Source organism: Xiphias gladius, chromosome 15 (assembly GCF_016859285.1).
Source record: "Xiphias gladius isolate SHS-SW01 ecotype Sanya breed wild chromosome 15, ASM1685928v1, whole genome shotgun sequence".
NCBI lineage: Eukaryota > Metazoa > Chordata > Actinopteri > Istiophoriformes > Xiphiidae > Xiphias > Xiphias gladius.
This window is the reverse complement of record NC_053414.1, coordinates 4,423,030-4,444,762: the sequence shown is the minus strand read 5'-3', so window position 1 is coordinate 4,444,762 and position 21,733 is coordinate 4,423,030. Positions and strand designations below refer to the sequence as shown.

Here is a 21,733-nt window from a genome sequence, read left to right as displayed (position 1 = left end):
GCAAAGATTAAAAAAAAAAAAAAAAGTGGGGGGGTTGAAGGAGGTGTGAGGAAGGAGTTTGCAGACAGACCCAAGTCAGTAACCAGGCATGAAAACCTGCTTTAACAAGTAAATACACATAACTCAGCACGTTGTGCTTCTATCTTTCCCCTGCCACTGCTTAAAGTTGTTGTCAGTGTTAAAGTTTATAATAAATCGCTATTAGCTCGTTTAAAACGCCGTAGCCCCCTTTTTTCCCCTACATCCCAGGACAAGCTGTTTGATTTTGTATTCCCGGAACAACAACGAGCCCAAATCCTAACGTTGCCCCGGTCGTAACCTAAACCCAGACCCTTACCTCACGCCTTAAACCGGGACTCCACTCCACAAGGAGGGATTTGTGTTATGGGGGCTTTTTTTCTCTCTCGTTAAAACGGGACTTTGACACAAAAAAACAAAACAAAAAAACATCACACACGGATGTGATAGTGTCTGCCGGTTCTCGTGGATGTTCACGGGTGCGAGGAAAGATCCTGCCTCTCAGTTTCCTCCTCGCTACCACACGTCCACCACGGCTGTGTGTCCCTGGTCCCCGGTCCCTGGTCCCCGGTCCCTTCCCGTTTCGGCGTCGCCCCGTGTCGCGGGAGTAGGTACGACGCCGGCGGAGTGACGGGGCTTCCGGGACATCACCGTAGGCGCTCACCCGACATACCCGAGGTGGTGGTGATCAGACAAGTCCAGACCGTTAAACGACCCCCCCCAAACACACACACACACACACACACACACACACACACACACACACACACACACACACACACACACACACACACACACACAGAGGACGGAAACGGGTTAGTTAAACTGATTGTGGGAGTGAGCTGTTGTAGCTCTCCGAGATTCCGGTTGCCGTTTGGGCTCCGACTTGTGCTGGGAAACCGTTTTGTTTTTTTTTCTCTTGTTGTTTTTGGACGGAGCCACGCAGAGAGAGAGGAGTTCGGGGGAAAAGAGGTGGGGGGGAAAAAAACAAAAAAACAAAAAACATAAAACGAAAGAACGACGAGGAAGAGAAGAGGAGGGCAGAGGAGGGGGGGGGGCGCCGGGCAGCCGTCCACCAACCTCCGTCAGGTAAGACACCGCGCATTCCGGTGTCCGTAACAACAACGACCGGAGTCGTCTGAAGTTTTCATTGCTTAGGTGCAAGATGGCAGTTTCTGTGGGTAAACGGAGGCGGGACGACGAGGGCGGGAGAGAGAGAGAGAGAGAGAAAATCAATAATTCATGTAAGTTTACTTTCTGTCAACTTTGAGACGTAGCGGCGGCGCTACTGACGCCATGACAGTTGCGCGGGAAAAACTCTGTTTTAGCTGCCGTTGGATTCCCGAGACTTTTACCCGGAAAAGTGAAGCCTGTCTCCCCGGCGACGTGTGAGTCCCTTTACCGTAACCTTAACCCCCCTGCCCCCTGCCCCCCAACCAGCCGCGAAGGCGTCTTGTAATCCGGTGTTGACCATTGACCATGGCTGTCTCAGTCAGCTTTGTCAGAATTACCCACAGGGATGTTAAAATGGCTAATCCGGTATCATATTCACCAAGCGAGAGAGAGGGAGAAAAGGAAACCGAAAGTAACCTCTACGGTTCCGTATCATCTGTACTCAGGTCAAGATCACATAAAATAATTGTTACAACAAATTTAAACAAATTTTAAATTGCACAAGAAATAGAAATAAAGCCAGATACAGTTTATTAGGTACTCTCAGGTAAAGCTAATGCAGTCTAAACTCCCGATAAACTCCCCTTCCTGGAGGTTGCGAAATCCAGTTTTTATTTGTCTCTGAGATGTCGAACCGACTGCATGATCTTTTTTCAGGACGTAGGTTTTGGGGGTGCTGTTGATTTGTGTTTTGCGTTACTCAGAGAAGTGTTGCTGTTATTCCGCCTGCCCTCGCTGACGTCAATGGAGTGGACAAAACCGTAGAGACACCTGACCCCCTCATAACGTGGGCGTACAGTTCAGCAGCGCCGAAAACCTGCAGCCCTCCAAGACGATCCCAAAGTTGAATCAACACTCGCCAAAACAGTTTCAACACAGACGGTGGAAGCATCACCATGGGGGGATTTATTGCGGGACGGTCGGGTTAGACTGCATTAGTTGTCCAATACTGCCTAAATAGACATTGGACCGTCCAATGTCGTACAAAACTCAGGCTGATCCCCGTGCTTCAAAACTAAAAGCTCAAAATTGGATTCATATGGTGTAACACAGTATCCTGGGACCCGTCGTATTCTGTGATCTGATTAGTTTGCCTTCATCTCGACCCGAACGCAACCTCCTCTGCACTGTCGAGAACAAGAAAGGGAACAATAACTGGAATAAGGAAGCCACGCAAAAGTGAAAAAGAATAGAAGGAGTAAAGGAAATATATATAAATGTACAAGAGACAGTTAAATGTATATTAACATATCAATATACAGTAGGCTAAATCTACTTAGACCTGTTGTCTCTCTCTTTTTCTGTATAGTGGAAGTCACACTTTGTTCCTATTGGACAAAAACATGGAGGCTGAGGCAGGACAAGTGTTATTTTAGCATAATTATGTGTACAATCACGCAACACTTTTGATTAGAGTGCCACTAATTAACCTCCCAGACTGACTGAAAAATCCAGAAGATGAGTGACAGTGGGGAGGAAGAGACGCGGGGACCCGTGTGTCTGGGGACCAGCTGTCTGTCCGTGGCGAACGAGTGGCCAGAGTATTGTGTTTCATCGGTGTGCAGTGAACCCGGATCCTGGAGCAGTTGGTAAGGCTGCAACTGTAACACTGTTGGTGCTGTAAAACCGCCAGTGAAATTTTGGTACTTGTATCACAAAATAAATGTCCGTGATGTAAACTTTTTTTCTGCTGCTGTTTTAATTGAACCTGCGGCTAAAACACAGAGGAAATTATACGTTTTCTGACTATCTTGTTTTTTTGTTACTGTTAATCAGTCACTCTATCCATCCATACATTAGCTACACCTGCTTATCCTTTAAGGCGGTAGGAGGGCTGGAGCCCATCCCAGCTGACATTTGGCGAGTTATTATTATGTCAGTTATTATTTGATTAATTGTGGAATGTGTAAAATGTCTGACAATAGTGAAAAAAAATTCCCCCATTATTTCCCAGAACTTCAGGTCACGTAAAAAGTAGGACTGAAGGTAATCATCATTTTCATAATTGATTCATCTGCCAGTTCTTTTTTCAATTAATCAACCGATCGTTTGGCCTATAAAATGTTAGAAAATACACATTCAGATTTATCTAAAGCCCAAGCTGTTGTCTCCAAATAGCTTGTTTTATCCAATCAACTGTCTAAAAGCACCCAAATTATTGATGGACTTTTACTTACGTCATGGAAAAAAAGCAGATCTTCAAAATCATGTCCAACCAATCAACTGACTAATTGTTTCAGCCCAAATCTGAAGCCCAACCATGTTTAACTTATAATGATGTAAAAACAGATAAGCACATCTGAGACGCTTGAACCAACCATCATTTATTTATTCATGAATATAAATAACTGATAATAATTGACTATTAAATAATATCAAATAATTGATGAAACAAAAAAAAACCTTAAAATAAGGCTCATTTAACTTTTCTGTATGTCACGAAGGCTCAGATTTTTGGTTTGATACTAGAATATTTCTCTAGATTACACAATATTCTCATTTTTTCCAGAAGGGGATGAATTGCAGTGTACACATGAAGGTTAGAAGGTTTCAAGCAGATCGTGCAACCCCTTGTGTGGATGAAGGCAAGAAAGTTAAGATGAGAAGTTAGATAAGAACCTCAATACCACTTTCATTTTTGTGCAGTAGGTAGGAAGCTACCTCCAGGAGATGGTTAGCTTAGCTAAGCACAGTGACTGGAAACAGGGGGGGGGGGCGACACTTAGCATGGCTCTGTCCAAAAGTGACAAACTCACCAATCCGCACCTGTACACATAACTAATTAACTCTGTTATTACAGGCCTCCTCATGTTGAACTCTCAGATACTCAGTGTGAAAACCTGGCATCAGCCCTGAGGTCCAGCCCCTCCTGTTACAAAGAGCTGGATTTCAGTAGAAACTCTCTGAAGGAATCAGGAGCGGAGCTGCTGCTCGCTGGACTGGAGAGTCCAAACTGTAGAGTGGAGACTCTGAGGTCAGACTGACTTTATTAGGTTTTCGTTGATAAAAATATTATGTTCATATTAGTCACTGTTTTTCAGACAACCCTATAAAACTGAAATAATAATGCATCGCACTGATAAACCTAATGGCAGAGCTCTTTTTCTGATGATTAAAACAATTGAATTTGGCATAGGAATGTGAACACTGTGAAGACACATGCAGTCTTTACAAAGTTAATCTAAAACAAAATCAACTTAAATAGCTTATTACTCAATCAGTAGTGAAGGAGAAGAAGGTGTAACTGAGCACTAGTTTCACACTTTATTCTCTATTTAGACTGAGTGACTGCGTCCTGTCGAAAAGATGCTGTGCTTCACTGGTCTCAGCTCTTAAGTCGAGCCCTTCCTACCTGAGAGAGCTGGACCTGAGCGGAAACAAGTACCTGATGGATTCAGGAGTGAAGCTGTTGTCTGCTGGACTGGAGAGTCCAAACTGCAGACTGAGGACTCTGAGGTCAGTTCAGTTACTGTCCATTGCGCCTGCAAATTGTTGGTCTTTAATGCATATTGGTTGTTTTTGTAGTAGGATGATGGCTGGAAGAGCGTGTCATGAATGAAAATGAATTTCTTGGTTGTTATTGAGACACGTCTCACAACAGTCTGACAGTTGCACACTTCTGCAGCACTCATTTTAAAAGTAGAACAGGGTCCTGGCCACTGTCTGTGCATTTCTCTTTTTTAGGAAAAATACTGTTTTCAGTTGTTTCTTAGTTCCCGTTGCTTTTACTTTGCCTTTTATTCAGTACCAGGCTACTAGAGAGGGGAGGGATTAATGTCGTTTAAGTGACTGGAAGGCTCCACCTAACAGCAGCGCAGGAAGTATTGAGTCTCGTTAGCAGTAGCTTGGCACCAAATGGGCCCTGCTTTCAACTGGTTCACTTCCTTGACAGCCATGTTAATGTGATAGGTGTGTGTGTTCAATCTGTAGTTTCTAATTTGAGTGATACACTGCCATGACTAAAACCTATACAGTCTCATAAATACAGTAAATACAGCCATGATGAAAACGATGTTAATTCAACTTGTGGGCCATTTTGTATTTTGTGGCGCTGAGAACTGTTTGTATTATTTACTTTACCCTCGATTTTATAAAATTGAGGAACAGCGCATCATTGCAGCCTCTGTTGTCAAACTCTTAATTGATATTATCCTCTAATTACAGACTTGTTTGCTGCGAACTGACAGAGAGCAGCTGTGCTTCTCTGCTCTCAGCACTTAGGACCAACCCCTCCAATCTTAAAGAACTGGACCTGAGTGGAAACTGTCTGCAGGACTCAGGGGTGAAGCTGCTGTGTGCTGGACTGAAGATTCCACACTGTACGTTGGAGACTCTGAGGTCAGACTGTCTTTATTAGGTCTTTGATATGAATATTACATAATCATTACAATGCCCCGGTTTAAGAGCAAACGATACTTAATGCGTCCACATATGCGTAAAGGTATACAGGACGAAGATTTCATGATCTGTTCTGAGGGGGTCCGTGCAGACATCTTTAGGGAGTCTGTGTGTAGCCCAAACTTTACGACAGCATCGACTGTGCACACCAACTGCACACGTGTGGACACATCTGCTTGTTTCTCTGCAAAGATGTCTGATTCTAAGAATATGAGAGACTGTCTGTTAGCTTGTCCTCCATCTTCCAGTGTTAGTCTTCTCGGATGAACCTATCTTACCTCGATTCTGTTAGAACATACCTTACAAACCTGTGAAAAAGCTTCGGGAAGTGTTTAGTCTGCATTGATAGCATGCTGACATCTGTGCAATCGTGTACTTTGCTTTCAGGTGGATTAAAACACGTCAGATTCAGATAGTCTTAGAATATCCTGAATGTGCGGTAGCAGCATAACCCAGTATGTCTGGTCTTCCTATAAAGGCAGAACATTGAAAGGTTTTAAATGTTCAAGGTTGTTGAATTGAACACCAATACTTGGAACTCTTGGGTCTTGGGTGTTGGAAATTTGATGCGAGATTTAAACAACATCTACACTGTCTCCCGTAGCTTCCTTGCTGTGCTTTATTCCTTATTCAGAATTAGTTACTGCAAGTTGTCAGAGAACAGCTGTGGTTCTCTGGCCTCAACTCTGAAGTCCTACCACTCCCGTCTTAAAGAGCTGGACCTGAGTCTCAACCAGCTGCGGGATTCAGGAATAAAGGAGCTGTCTGCTGGACTGAAGAGCCCTCACTGTAGACTGATAACCCTGAGGTAAAGAGTTTCTTTGCCTCCTGAGTGAAATTTCAAAGCCAGAAATTGTATATTCAAGTCGTCGTCTCTCTGCAGGTTGATACACTGTCTGTTCTCAGATGAAGGCTGTGCTTCTCTGGTCTCAGCTCTGAAAACCAAGCCCTCTGGTCTGACTGAGCTGGACCTCAGTGGGAACGAGCTGCAACATCAAGGGATGCAGCTGCTGTCCGAACATATGGAAAGTCCCCTCTGTCAACTGAAGACTCTGAGGTCAGTGGAAGGTTGGATTCATGCTGGTTGCTGGTTTCAACTGAGTTAGTTAAACAGAGTTAGTGTTAAACTGGTAGGTGGGCGGTAGTATTGAAATGTCAATTAGTATTTGAGTTACTAGTGCTCAATTAATGATCTATTGTTGTCACTTCCTCTTGGAACATATTTGCATAAAGGTAAATGATTCATACTTTAGTTTGCTGAAATTTTAGAAACTTGCTGATAACTTGTGCAACCTTAGAAATGGATAAAAGCAACTGAAATGAGGTAGAAATTTGGAGACAGACAATGTGCTACATGTTTTGCTTGATCTGTGCAGATGGCTCACAAAGGCAGACTAATGTGTAAGCAAGCTAGGCTCAACCCTAATTCAGACCTTTTCCGGTTTCGCAAACATGGCTTTCTCAAAACCTTGTTTAATCTTGGTGGTAAACTGTGTCGAACGGCAGACCCGTTCAGCAGCGTGTTAGAGCGAGGCCGTGTAGCTTTTTCCGAGCAGCAGCATCAGCGGCTGTTCACTACAGGACGCTGGCACATTTAATTGGGGTGATATCTGAGCAGTGAAGGGTACTGGACTGTAGCTAAGAGGAAATGAAAGGTGTCTTCGGGTGAGGAGAAAAGATGTTCCTTCAGGCTCAGAGGTACTAACCAAGAGGTAGTTTGTGTAATTAACTGTTCCTAAATAAATTGAACTCTAATGTTAGTCTGCGGTGTGGCCGTCTTCCTAAAGTTAGGATATTGAATCACGGCCACACACAGTAATAACATAGAGATGTAATCCCCACTTTGCCGTAGTAACCAATGCACAGCAGAAGCCAATGTTAGAAGTTACATTACTGGTCGAGTAAAGCAGGCACCATTTCCGAGTCTGTTTGGGAGCCTGGCTGTTGCTTTGCTTCTTTCCATCATGTTATTGTTGGACTGGGGTATAGTCTTGTCTTATGCTACTGTGTGTGTGTGTGTGTGTGTGTGTGTGTGTGTGTGCGTGTGCGTGTCAGTTTCTGTTTCTGCCTGCTGCCGATCTGACAGTCTTACCATTATGCGTCGAGGGATGGTGGCTGTTGCATTTCCCCCGAGATGTTTGTGGTGGTCACTTTCCTTCTTGTTTGTTTTTATGTCCCACCACCTTGTAACGTGGTATGTGGGCCCATTATATTGTCGTGTCGGCGTCTGTCACACACAACTGTGAAGATGATAACTGGAGAGGGATACATAGTAGAAACTTCATACTACGGCGCAGGTGGAGAAGATGATCTGCTGGGATTTTGGTGTGCCATGCTGCATAAAATTGCATATTAATGAGGTAACACTTACTTTTTTAAACCTCTGTTAGCATTCTTAATGGCAAACACCTGGTACAGTGAGCATACAGTATGTGATCTTTTGTCATGGAGATCATGGCGGGACACATGGGAATCCCCAAGTGTCTGTTGTTATGTTTATGTTTTATGGTGACTAGCAAACAATAAGTGACTCACTACCGCCACCCACCACTATAGAGTATGGCTTTGGTTTCTTTGCTTTTCCCTCAGCACCGTTGTTCACACTTTGTTGTTTGGGAACACAGATACGATGCTACTTTCGGCTGGCATATCTCCAAAGTGGTCGTACTCGACAACATATGAAAAACAGAGTTTACACTCGTGCGTTTAGAGGGGACGAAGAAGAGAGAATGAAAATGTGAATCATTTGGCCGCCGCTAACCCACCTTGAGTATTAACTCTCTTAATTCATACCCACAGAGTGGACTATGGACGAAACTTGATTACAACTCTCAGCCATATGAAATGTGAGTATTGAAAGAGTGGTCGCCTTATATCGAGATACTATGGTGGCCCCTTGACAACACATTTACAACGTTTCAAACTTCAAAGTGAGAGAACGCAACCTCTGCCACAGACAGTAACATTAGTTACGCATTTTTTGTGTGTGGCTGTGGACTTGCAGTGATGAGATTATGGGGAGTTGACCCAGGGCTGAGGGTGGAGCAGGGGAGTGGTAGCAGGGTTTTCAGCAGAACAGGCAGACGGACAGAAACAGCAATGGACGATGAACCTGAGGCACACACGGAACCAGGCGGAGTTCAGGCAAACACGGGGAAATGAAATAGTACAAGCTAGAACTTGAGCTAAGCCATGCACTAGTGCCACTTGGCAAACCGAGCAATCTGGCAAAGACTGTAGAGTGTAGAGCCGGGGTCTTTACACCACAGGCGATGATTAGTGGATGGGCTTCTGGTGCACAGGTGGAATTGGTGGCAGGAGGGGAACCGGATAGCCACGGCCAAAAAGACACACATATACGCAAACAGGGAAAGAGACAAATTGGGGACAAACAAGAAACACAAGGGAGGGATAAACAGAAGGAAACACAGGGCATGAGGAAGAGGCACTGCCGACACCATGACAGCGGTAAATCTATAAAACTGTAAGAGAGGCTGGTGCTGCAGCGGACTGTGTGTGCAGGAGGTTGTTAAGTTAGGGTTGGAGTTTCAATCAGGACATCAGACCTGTCACAAACACCGTCACTACCTCTGCTCCATTAACTCAGAAGCTCATTGACTGAAAATGGACAAGTGTCAATTTTAGCAAAAATTAATTTAAATCAAGCGATATTTTTTTAATTGGTCATTCCATCCATCAATTTTTGCCACGTATCTGGGTCCTGGCCATGTTAATTGATTAATTATTGCTAGGAATTGTTGTTATATACAGTTGAGAAGTAACGACAATGTCAGTAAATTCATATATTCTAGAAATAATTCTTGGCCTTATTGTCCCTACTGATTTTTCGTCATTCTTTTAACAGTATGACCGTAAATAAAGGTATGAAATTGCGTTCTGTGTTGTCCTAAAATGGTCTTAAAAAGTCTTAAATTTAATTTGGTGAAATCCACAGAAACGCTGAGCAGCACTGACTGAGACCTGAGTCTCTTTTTCTGAACTTGCCTGTTGTGTGTCCTTTTTCTCTCCATCAGATCAGCGTGAGCCATCGCTGGATCCAAACACAACAGACACAGCCACTTGTTTGTTTGAGGACAAGACAGAAGGGATGAAGGTGAGAGCGGAGCAGTTAACACAGAAATGTTATTGGTGCAACACATGTTAGGTGACACAGCTTCAAGGCAGATTAAATGTCTCATCAACCCTGGCGGATGAGTGTTAGTGTAGTGTCAACAACGAGGAGTTTACATACTTAGAAACGCAAGGTATAATAAAGACACATAAATAGGGTTCAGGAGGAGTAGATACAAATAAGCAAGGATTGATTGAAACGGAAAAATCTGAAGAATTAAAAAAATAAAGTGTAGTGATAGTTCACTCTGTCATTGTAATAAACAGGTGAGCTTGTGCTTGTTCTGCAGTGCTGCTGATGGTCCAAATGCAATCTGACTCATTATATTTCACTATCATTCCATTTAGATGATCTCTCTATCATTATATAACGTTCTTGAGTTTAATACATTATGGGTGGCGAATGTTTTCATCCAATTCATAGCACACAACTACCACGTTGCAATGTTTGGAAAAGACTAATTTTGTGCTTTTCTGAAATACAGCGCCCATCAAGTTCTACACACTATGGCGCTGCTGACACTTCACACTGGTAATTATACTGTTAAATGGCAAAATACTATTTTCCCTACTTTAATTTTCAGCGTTTTTTTTTTTAATTTATAATTTGGACAATTAACAGGAGCTTCAGTTAATGTTCACATCAAACATCAGACTGGGGAGAAAATGTGACCGTGACATGATTGTTGGTGCCAGGCGGGCTTGTCTGAGTGTTTCTGAAACTGCTGATCTCCGGGGATTTTCACACACAGCAGTCTCGAGAGTTTTTAATCAGAATGGTACAAAAAATAACAAAAAAACATCCAGTGAGCATTAGTTCTGCGGATGGAGACACCTTGTTGATGAGATAGATCAGAGGAGAATGGCCAGACTGGTTGGAGCTGACAGAAAGGCCACAGTAACTCTGTTAACCACTCTTTACAACTGTGGTGAGCAGAAAAACATCTGAGAATGAACAACACATCGAGCAGAAATCTGTGGCTGCAGTGGGCACAGGCCCTCCAGAAGTGGACAGATACTGATGTATGTGAAGTTCTGCTGGGGGACACAGATGGTAGGTTCAGAATCTGGCATCAGCATCTGGACCCAAACCTGCCTTGTGTCAACAGTCCAGGCTGGTGGTGGTGGTGTAACGGTGGGGGGAATGTTTTCTTGGCTCCACTTTGGGCCCCTTCGTACCAGTTGAATGCCACAGCCTGTCTGAGTGTTGTTGCTGACCATGTGCTTCCCTTTATGGCCACAGTTCACCATCTTCTACTGGCTACTTCCAGAAGGATAATGCTCCATGTCACAAAGCTAAAGTCGTCTCAAACTGGTTTCATGAACATGACAGTGAGTTCGGTGGACTTCAGTGGCCTCCCCAGTCACCAGATCTGGATCCAATAGACCACCTTTGGGATTTGGTAGAATGGGAGAACGGCAGCATGAATGTGCGGCTGACAAATCTGCAGAAATGATGTGATGCCATCATGTCAACGTGGATCAGAATCTCAAAGGAAAGTCCACAGCATCTTGTGGAATCCAGGCTACGTAGACCTGAGGCTGTTTTGTAGATGTATTTTGAGGACGGATTAAACTATAGTGAAAGGGCCATATTGAAGAAACCAACAGACACAAAAGTCAATTCAGTCCTCATTAGTGAAATTCCGTTCTTTCAGTGTTTTTAAAATATTTTGCAGGTACGGTTTTATTTTTGATGACAGATTTGATCCTGGATGGTACCAGTCTCTTACAAATCTGTAGAGAGATGTTCTGCCATTCATATTATTCTTTTTAGCTGCTCATTGCTGGATGGTTTTTATTGCTCTGCCTTCTGCTTTTAAATACTCCAAAGGTGTCATATCGGATTAGAGTCAGGTTCATACTTGGCCAGGTCCTAATTTTCACTTTTTTCTTCTTTAAACTCTCTTGTGTGATTTGTGTAGAATGTGTGTGTTTGGGATCATCGTCATGTTGGAAAATTCCTTTTGTGCCAAGCTTCTTGAAACTGGGAGTCATCTCTTCATTCAGCACTTGGGTAAACAAACCTTCAGCTACAAGCCCCATTTCAGCACACTCCCACCTCCATGTTTCAAGGTCGGCACCGTGCAGTCACTGTGGTAGTCCTGGCCAGGTCCAAACCAAATATGCTGGACCACATCTGATCCAAACAAATTTATTTTGGTTTCGTCGGCTTCTTCTTTTCATCATCTTTGTCAAAGTTAAACCTTGCAGTTTTGTGCCATTTTGTGTTTACTGGTTTTCTTCTTGGACGCTGTCTGTAGAGGTTGACTTTGTGCAGTGTCCTTCACACTGATGAGTCACTGAAACACCAATTTGCACAGATAAGCACTTTTCCCGCCTGTTTTCAATGCAATGTGCGCATAGCAAAGTATGAATGGCTTCATTTTTTGAGGACAGCCACTGCTCCTTCTGTTATCGGTAGTATGGCTGTGTTTCGGCTCATGTTCAGTAGCCTGCTGATGCTCTTGTACCCTCTCCCATCGTTGCGAAGTCTCAATCTGGTTTCTTACTTGTCCAGTTAACTCCTTACCGTGTGGAGCTGTGTTGCATGAGACACAACCCAGGCCAAAACTGAGAACGCTGTGGTGTTCAAAGGTTATTTTATAACCTCGTGCAAGCAGTCAGCTGTGACTGGAAGTCACAGGTGTAATCAAATTTGTTGCAGTGATCACAGGTGTTCTCGCTTCTGCTGCATTGAGGTTGTAGTTTGGGGCCTTGTTTTTAACTAGACATGAGATCAATTACGTTACACTTTAACTCCAAAATAATAGGATTATTCTAAAATGATACATTCTTGTATAATTTAACACACACACACACACACACACACACACACTTGTAGATGTGTAAAACTGCCTGTCATATTAACTGCCTTTTCATTTGCTGTTTTAGCTTTCCAGTTTTTGAGACCACGCAAAGAAAATTCTTTCAGTCTGCATCAGAGGATGCTTTTGGTAAGTGAAAAAAATGTACTTGTGGATCCGGGTGAACTGAACCTTTAAGGATTAAGTCCCAGCCTACATCTTTGTGAACCCTGATGTGGCAGAATATTGAATTGGCTATCCCCTATTGGCTGTGGTTTGGTTCCGGGAGATATATCTTACTGTGCACATTAGAACAGATAATTATGTCACCGTTGTTCTTTTTGTGACTATAACTTTTATTTCCTGTCACTTTTCATGGCAGTGTCGTCGAAGAAAATGAGCCTCCCACTGCTGCCATACAAGAGGAGAGATGATGCATCTGTTCACAGAAAACGGGTATGGGCATTGAATGTTTTTATTCACTTCATAGCACATAACTATACATTATGTTTAGGAAAAAGTCATGGTGTGCCTTTCTGAATTCCAGATCCCGTTAGCAAAATCAGAAAGTTTGTCACTAGCAGATTTTCAGTCTGCATCAGAGGATGCTTTTGGTAAGTGAAAAAAATGTACTTGTGGATTTGGCTGAACTGAACCTTTAAGGATTAACGGAGCCACAGACCTACACCTGTGTTGTATAGCCCAGCATGTAATACTAGTAATACATGTATAATATGTAAATGAACCAATTAATTGTGAATTTTAATGCCAACATTTTAACAGTCTTTTTTTATTGGAATTTATTCCATGGTAGCCAGTACTATTAAGATTACCTCAATGTCTTTTTGTTTCATAATGTATTTTTTATTTTGATCAACTATGGTGAACTATTATTATTCCCTGTCAATTTTCATGACAGAGGTGTGGCCACCAGTAATAATGGTTCCACCGGACGACTCTCATCCCTCACTGGATCTAAAAGCCGCAAACACAAAGCTTGATTTATCTGAGGACCAGACAGAGGTTATGAAGGTGAGAATGAAACAGCTGATCAGGAAGCGTTTATGGGTGCGACACATTTTAGCTGACGGACGCACCTTCAGGGCGGATTCCATGTCACAGTACAGCTGCTGGTTGCCTGTTACCCGAGAAAAAGAAAGCAAATCTTGATTCGGAGGAAGCAAAGTTAAACATATCAAAGATTAAATTGTTAAAAGGTTAAATTGAGACAACAAATTACATTTAAACATATTCTTATACTATAACCTACATCTCCAGTATACCATATTGTATTGGACATTGTGGTGTGTTGCGGAGCCACACAACTACGCATTCAGCCACAGTCACATAGCCACAAGTTTTTTTTGAAAGCGGGAACCTGTGTTTTTTGTCCGGCACCGGTCTGATTCAGACAAAATCTGTAATTATGCGTCTGCAGGCCTCACTTAAAGTGGGCGAAGGCACGCGGGGGTTTCTCAGATATGTTCACGTGGCTGCTCCTTTTATATTTGTATGTCGTGCTGTACCTTCACATTTATTCCATTTCAAACCCACCTCCTGATAGGAATTGAATCGACCAATCTGCTTGCTTGACATACATCGGCTCTTTTGCAAGCGTCTGCAGCGAAAGTGAACTTTTGCGAGCTGTGGTTACCCAGAAGACCCTTCTCTGCGTAGGTTCGCAGAGATGATTATTTGTGTCTTGGGAGAAGCTAAATATCAGCTTTGGTCGCAACACATTTAATTCCTATCACCCTCATGTTCAAATGTTCCCTCTCTGACCTGATATCATGTACTCAATTAAATACGTACAATGGATGTTTTTAATCACTTCATTGCACACAACCACAAGTTGTTATGTTTGGAAAACTAATTTTGTGCCTTTTCTAAAATCCAGGCCCCATCACATTTTACACCCGAAGTGTTAAATGAATGCGGAAAGACTTCATACAGGTAATCAGACCATAAGATAGCTAAATATTGTTTCCTCTGTTTTAATGGTTATCACTGTACATACAACATGAATTTGTTTTTAATTGATAAAGTGGACAAGTTAGTCAGTATTTATCACTGCATATAAAATACATTGCACTGCGGTGGACGGTTTTTCCTCAAAGGCATTCCTGTTGTTGTGACAACAGTTTCAGAGTGAAAACAATTCAGTGACAACGATTCAATGAAAGTCCACAGCACCCAGGCCATTTACTCAAAACTGCTAACCATGCTTTTATTACTAGAGGATCAGCCTTCTTGGTTTGGATGAGGCTGCAACTGCCACACAGCAGGGTCGTGCTAAATTGTTAGCGTGCAGCACGGCAGTCAACCGTGTGATAAAAGGGCCAAAAAACGTATCCCATTCCTGTCACAGTTCTGTGTCATACAGGTTCAGGGGCCCGTGTCCGGGTGCGTACCAGTGTGATTCGACTGGGCTGGTGTTTACTATGACTCGGGAGGGGGAGTTGTTGTACAGGATCGTCCAGTGGGATGAGGGCCTCCTCCAGTCAGCTGGAAAGACGCGTGCAGGTCCGCTGTTTAACATCACGTGTTCTGAGGATGCTATATCCCAGCTGGGCCTCCCGCACTGTGAAACAAAACCTGGTAAGTGCGTAGCAGTACGTTTTTTCTTGTTTTTGCAAATGTATGATGTGAAAAAAGTTGTTAAAATGACAGAGGAGCGGAATTAGAAGGACTCTGGCATTAAATGTTGCTGATGGCTCTTTGTATTTACAGTACCGCTCTCTGAGAGCCTGTCCGTTGTCCACATCAGTGATGATGGAATGAACATCATTGAGCCGCGGGAAATAACAGAAACCCACGTGGTTGTGGATGTCCCTCACCTCTCCACTTTTGGCTTGGTATGGGATATCATCAAAAGGTTTCTGAACATTCAGAAACCAATAAGCAGCCAAGTTCTGCTGTTTCACCAACCAGCGTACACAAGGCGAGGCCGAAAACTCACTGTGTTTCTACTGCCAGAAAACGTCCCGGTGCTGGAGGTAAAAGATTAGCGTCCGTTCACAGTAATTTTAGGGGTCAAGGCTTCTGTAAAATTCAGGGTCATCAGTCAGTGCCACACCTAATTTCTCTCTATACTTGTTATCAAACTTTGTTATGCTATAATGAGAATCATTCCCTCCAGATAAACTCAAAATTGAAAGTAAAATTATTTTTGCTGTGATGTCAATTCACTTTACTTTACTCCACCAGTACAGTAGCATATTGCTGCAACCATAACAAAAAAATATTGCCCAGTTTCCGAATGAAATGAGAAAATTTCCTGCTTTAATGAGACTTTTTCAAAAAAGTCTCAACTTTTTTTTTCTGGCTATAACACCATATAACTTTATCCTGTTAAATCAGAAAACGTTCTTCTTACTACTCAAGCGATATAAAACAATAAAATTACTGCATATATATTTCAACCTGTCCCTCATTGTATAAACATGTGTATATACAGAAAGGTGAGAAATTAAATGAAAACCTGAATAAATGAGAGAGCAGATGTTTCCACAATGTGCATGAGGGCTCACTGAGTGTTCTGACGAGCATAGAATTATGTGAATCACAGGATATGGCCTTAAGAGGCAGTGCACTCTCCGCCACCATCATCCAAACACTGAGCGAGGGAACATCTTTCAGGGAAGCGTTGTTCATCCCTCCAGTCAAGTTCCGGTGCACCGAAGACGCTCTCTTTTCCCATTTATTTTTCACCAGTCGGTGTATACACTGCTTATACAACACTGAGCGACAGATTACAATAAAACTGCAGCGTCTCCACAGGTTATCATATCCTTTATTTACTCTTGTAGCAAGTAACTAATTCTCTCCTATGGGAAATTGAAGACCATTAACTGTCTAATAAAAATGTTGTAATACTCCGAAGGTCAAAGCGCAACAGGAAAATGCCGAGTACATCGTGGCCCCATCCACCTGCCCCCTCATCAAAGGCCAAATTTACAGTCTGGACTGTTCTGAGGCCTATAAAGTTCAGCCTGCGGTGAGTGTGTCAAATACGACTTCTAGTAAATGTAACGTGTCTCAGTTAGTGCCGTAGCAGACTCGCAAAGTAAATGAAAGGGGTATCCTGAGTGTTATACAACGGTGTGGGCAAATGCTTGTTTCTGATTGGTTTGTTTAGTTTGTTGAGAGTTTTTCTGTGCACCCACGCAGACGCGTTTGGACCAACCCCAAACCCCAACTTGCAATAATGAACTTAAAGCTGAGGCAGTATTTTTATATCAACAGACAGAGTTTCCTCAGTCAAACTCACAGGAGGAAATGTCTGCTCCACAGAGCTTTTTAGCTTGTTTTAGGCTACTATTTTGGTTTTGCAGGTGACAACTTGTCTCACCAAACTTGTTTTTTTATCAGCAGCGGACAGTTGTTTCAAGCTAAAAGGCTCGGAAAAAACAAACAAACCCCACTGTCCACTACCTGCTCAACAGCAAACAGCAGACAAACACAGTCAGAGGCCAGCTGGTGAACACGGTGGGGAATTTAGCAGCTAAAGAGCCAGACATTTAGGGGTTGGTGAAGACACAAAACAGACTTAAAAGACAGGGAATATTGGTGTTTGATTCATCAGGTGGCCAAAAACAGCACTCCGACGGGATGAGAACGTAGCTGCGTGTCTGCTAGATGTGCAAATAAGCAACTTTTTGCTAACATATTGGTTATATCAACTTTAGAAAGATATAATACTGTGATGTCATTTTGTAGCTGTGTTTATATCAACCTTACAAATGTAAGTTCAATTTTTACTCTCCTTTAAGCTCTGGTTTGGTCTCTACCAAAGAAAAAATATCTGTCTCTTTTAGCTGCTAGTTCCTCCACTTTGTTCAAACCTGTCTGTTGTTTGATGCTGAGCGGGTATTGTAGAATGGGATTTTCCTGCTTGTTGGTGTACAGAAACTCTCCGCCACAGCCGGAAACTGGGTTGATGGGGGCGAAACAAAACAGAAAATTTGCAGGCGGTCAAACAAAAACAATGAGCTTAAACACGCTAAAAAGCTCTGTAGAGCTGCGGCGAACTGCAGAGTCGGGTGGTTCTCAGTGGGTTTCTCATTACGACCGACACCTTTCAGATGACACAGTCATTTGGCTCATTGTCAGTATAAAAATTTGGATTAGAGCAGCTGTAACTTTACGTAGTTGCTTAACGTTATGGTGAAGTAACCATGAGACATTGTGACTGATTTACAGTATGCGCTGTTTGACTTCAAGTATGGACCAAATTACCACCCGACCTTTGAGATTCGGCTAAGTGCGAGCACGGAGGAGGCGACTGTGACAGTCCGAGACCAAAACAAGGGACAAGTCTGGGAGTATCATGTTGAACTGACTGGTAAAGAAGGCTTTCACAGCTGCTTTAATTCAGACCATTTTTCTTTTGGGCCGAATTTAACCACTCATGTTTTTCACTGCGGCTAACGGCTCTACCATTAGCAGCCTTGGAATTGGAGCTAATGGGTTCGCAATTTCGCATTCGGGGCTTTTTCAGCCCACAGCATCAACAGGTAAATGCTGACGTGTGTTGATAGTGAGGAAAAGGAGGAACTGACATGATCGTTATGTCATAGTCAGAAAACTAAATGCAACCAAAACTGTGGGATGCTTTGCAAGTATGTGTGCTTTGACATTGGTTATATACTACATACAGTATATGCTACTGAAATTCCCTGCCCCGAAATAAAATGATCAGGAATCAAATCACATCGTTCACAGCCTTATTACTTATGTCTTGTTTTCGGATTCAGAACCAGCCTCAAGCCTAGCTGCTCTGTCAAAACAGGACCCAGCCAGTGATCCAGCCCTGCCGTCAGTCCCAGCTGAAGAAGAAGGTGAACGACACTGTTGAATGAGCGCAGGAAAACCTAGTAAAGGACAAAGTTTCTGCAGTGCCGTATGGAGTTTACTTATAATTAAAACACATATCAAAAGGTTTAATTCCCGCCTTTTATCTCTGACTATGCACCTTAACCACTTTATATGATGATCAAAATCAGAGCTTTTATTGTGTAACCAGGACTTACATGATTCAGAGTTCAAACTAGAGATGCCGATTCATGAATTTTTACTTGATGTATGTGAAGCAGTAGAGGAAGGGCTCACACACACGTCCACATCCTGTTCAATATCCTGCCTTATTAAATCTCCACGTTTTCTTTTTGTAGAGTTATTTAACTTACCTACACAAGATCAGTGAAATTTCTCTTATTTTATCAAACTAAGTTGTGGTTGTTTTTTTTTTTTTTCCTTGGTTCAGGTTCAGGTTCCTCCTCAGCTTCAGTCTCCACTGTTGAGTCGAACCAGCCCCCAGCCAAGAAACCAGCCTCAGTCCCTGGACCAGCTGGAGGAGGAGGTGAGCAACACTGTGTTCAGATAACCTACAACAATGGAGTCTCTGTGGTGCTTTATGAATCTAAAAATACAAATTTGAGAGTGACCAGGCCATACTCTAGCTGACCAACAATATCCAACAACACAGGGGCAACTATCATGTCAAAAAATGTCAAAACTGTGTGTGTGCGTGTGTGTGTGTGTGTGTGTGTGTGTGTGTATTATGCTTTACATAGACAAAGAAAAAATTAAGACACCATTGAAAAACTAAAAAGCACTAAAAACCAGAATAAAAGTTTCTTTAAAAAAGAAATAGATGAAATGAAATATACTATATGAAATGAAAATAAAATAACATACAAATAAGCAGAGATAATAGTATAGCTGAAATACAGTTAGAGTGCACTAATAAATGCAACAAAATGCGACAAAGGAAATAAAAATGCAGCAGAGCGACGGATCAGTCAGAGGCACAGGAGAACAGCAGAGTTTTTAATTGAGGTGGGGCACGTTTATCATCATGAGGAAGTTGGTTCTATCCGTAGCTAAAAGCAGCGCCACCCCGATTGGTTCTGACTCAAGGTTCTACCAGCTGACTGCTTCCTCGAGATCTAAGAGCCCTGCTGGGTTCCTGTTCTTCTGGGGGATCAGAAATGTGATTTGGCCGCGTATCATCGAGGGATCTATAAACCAGCAGCAGCACTCTAAAATCTATTCTGTAGGTAACTGGGAGCAGGTGTAAAGATTTAAGAACAGGACAGGTGAGCTCAGTTCTCCTCCTGGTTATCGTTAGAACTCCGGCAGCAGCGTTCTGGATGAGCTGAAGTGGTCTGAAGGGTACAAGACCGTTACATAGCCCACCTCAGTAGTTGATCCACACGAGGGGAACCTGTACTGTGTCTGTTCACAGGTCTATTGTCTTTAGGCCACACAAGCGATCTGAAAAACACTCCTGGTGGCCAGAGAACATGTGTGGGGTTGTTGATAGTCTTGTTTTCTTTTTTGAGGACTTGTTCAGTATCAAGTTGTTCTAGGAATCTTTGTTTTTTTTACCAGTAGTTTTAGAGCCTTGATGAACAACACCTCGTACCTTGTTCCCTTTGCTCTTTTGGCCAAGGGATGTAAACGAGCAAATAATGCAGAGAAATGAAGTTTTCTCTCCCCATGTCTCTGCTACTGCAATGCACCGTGTTCTTGCTCACGTCAAGAAGCCGCAGCTCGGTCACAGCTGTTACCAATTCGGCATCTCTAATGAGCCCAGACAGAAGGACCAGCAAGACTAAAACTAAATATTTAAAATTCCCTACTAGCTATCCACTTTAAGTATTCTACTTCTTAACTTCCAGGTCCTGGTCCAAGTGGGCAAAAACTACAAAGGGCAGGAGAAGAAGAGAGGAAGCTGTTCTCTAGTCGGACAGAGTTTATTGACAGAGTGTCCACTTCTGTTCTAAACGACCTGCTGGATACGCTTCTGCAGAACAGGGTTTTGAACAGCAGGGAAATGGAGTCGATTCAAGCAATGCCCAGGGCAGACAGAGCACGAGAGCTGATCGACACGGTGCTAAGAAAGGGAAACCCGGCTTGTCGGATCCTGATCGAAACCTTCTGTGAGGTGGATCCCTTTCTTTCTGAACTGCTGCACTTAAACTGAGGCAAAAATAAGAAACAGTTGAATACTGATGCAGTCAGTCTTGTGTCAGTGTATTTTATACCGTAGAGCATGAGATGCTTTATTTTCAAACACCTCGTTTTGAATTTTCACTCTGAGTTTTGCATGAAAGACCACAGACTATATGGATGCAGGAAAAAAAATAAAAACATTTATGACTGGTTCCAAGAACTGTGATTGGTCCAGCTACTGCGAGCCAAAACTCAGGTGACGCTAAAAGCTGTGCCACATTGTCACACACAGGCAACGCCGTCAGCTGACTGTTGAAATATTTTTTTTATTCAACAGATATCTTTTATTTTATTTTTTTTTTGGTCCCTGTGGCAAGAGTAAGGGACTCTGCCCATCACCTGTTTTTTTTCCAAGTACTGTATTTATTGTATATGGCACATTTTATGTATCCCTGTAAATATATGTATAATTAAAACTGATGGTTTGGCTTTTTCTTGCAGATCATACTGCAATTTTAAAATGCAAGTTGTATTCTGTGATCAGCGTATTGAATACAGTATGTTACACAAATGACATAACACGATAATGTGGGGTGAGGATGTGAAAATATGTGATGAGGGGAAATGAATTGAATGTAATACATGTCCTTAATTGTCTGTTAAATTGCATTTTTTTATTTTTATAAAAGGTTTCTAAGATATTTTCTATGTATTTTTAGTGGTTTTAAAATGAAAACATAATCTCTAATGGAAAACGTGTCTGAGTGTATGTAAGACATACAGTATATACTGTATTTATGTATATATTTTAAGCGGATCTTTTTGTAATTGTTCCGTCAGTCCCCAGCACACACTTCACCTGCACTTTTCAAAGCTCCTGTGTCAAACAATGTGGGCGAGACCGTGTCGTGTCTGCATTTTCATTTCTTGTTACCTCTGTCTGTTCTGTCAGGGCAGTGACAGGTACTGACAGAGGCAGACTGGATGCATCCACCGTCACGGTGTCTCCTCTTTCTTTTGTGCTTCTCAAGGGGTAAATGAAGCAATAAGAATGTTTTTTTTTTTCTGTCAGATTCTCCCTCCACTGTTTCCACAAGCCCATCGGTGTGCTTCTCTTTAGAAGCGGCCCTTAAGTTTTTCTCTCAAAATGTTGTCATTTTGGGTGAAAATATCATTTTGACCGGACAATATTTAGGGGTTGACTTTACGTAATTATGTGGAGTGTCAGCCTTGAGGCAGCTTAGCAT

General features: G+C 42.6%; 1 protein-coding gene across 8 annotated transcripts; it reads left to right on the top strand.

Moving 5' to 3' along the window:
* Window positions 1–1,024: 1,024 nt before the first annotated feature.
* LOC120800022 (NACHT, LRR and PYD domains-containing protein 1-like) lies at window positions 1,025–21,204 on the top strand. 8 transcript variants are annotated; one of them, XM_040145741.1, is made up of 22 exons: window positions 1,025–1,107; window positions 2,629–2,780; window positions 3,992–4,165; window positions 4,471–4,647; window positions 5,356–5,529; window positions 6,224–6,397; window positions 6,473–6,646; window positions 8,389–8,435; window positions 9,624–9,703; window positions 10,206–10,252; window positions 12,616–12,677; window positions 12,910–12,983; window positions 13,075–13,141; window positions 13,447–13,559; window positions 14,425–14,480; window positions 14,896–15,125; window positions 15,258–15,523; window positions 16,411–16,524; window positions 17,730–17,871; window positions 18,284–18,367; window positions 18,793–18,888; window positions 20,213–21,204. In XM_040145741.1, exons 2-22 carry the CDS (start codon window positions 2,650–2,652, stop codon window positions 20,515–20,517), a joined length of 2,787 nt encoding a protein of 928 aa, XP_040001675.1. In that variant the 5' UTR covers window positions 1,025–1,107; window positions 2,629–2,649; the 3' UTR covers window positions 20,518–21,204. The 8 variants fall into 8 exon arrangements, with proteins under 8 accessions (XP_040001675.1, XP_040001674.1, XP_040001672.1 ...); XM_040145740.1 differs by having other exon boundaries at window positions 1,036–1,262; XM_040145738.1 differs by lacking the exon at window positions 1,025–1,107 and adding an exon at window positions 1,269–1,406.
* Window positions 21,205–21,733: the final 529 nt, after the last annotated feature.

Coding starts and splice junctions, on each gene's coding strand:
- LOC120800022 (XM_040145741.1), top strand. CDS start 2,650: ATGAGTGACAGTGGGGAGGAAGAGACGCGGGGACCCGTGTGTCTGGGG. Junction 4,648..5,355: donor TGCAGACTGAGGACTCTGAG/GTCAGTTCAGTT, acceptor CTCTAATTACAG/ACTTGTTTGCTGCGAACTGA. Junction 13,142..13,446: donor TGCATCAGAGGATGCTTTTG/GTAAGTGAAAAA, acceptor TTTTCATGACAG/AGGTGTGGCCACCAGTAATA.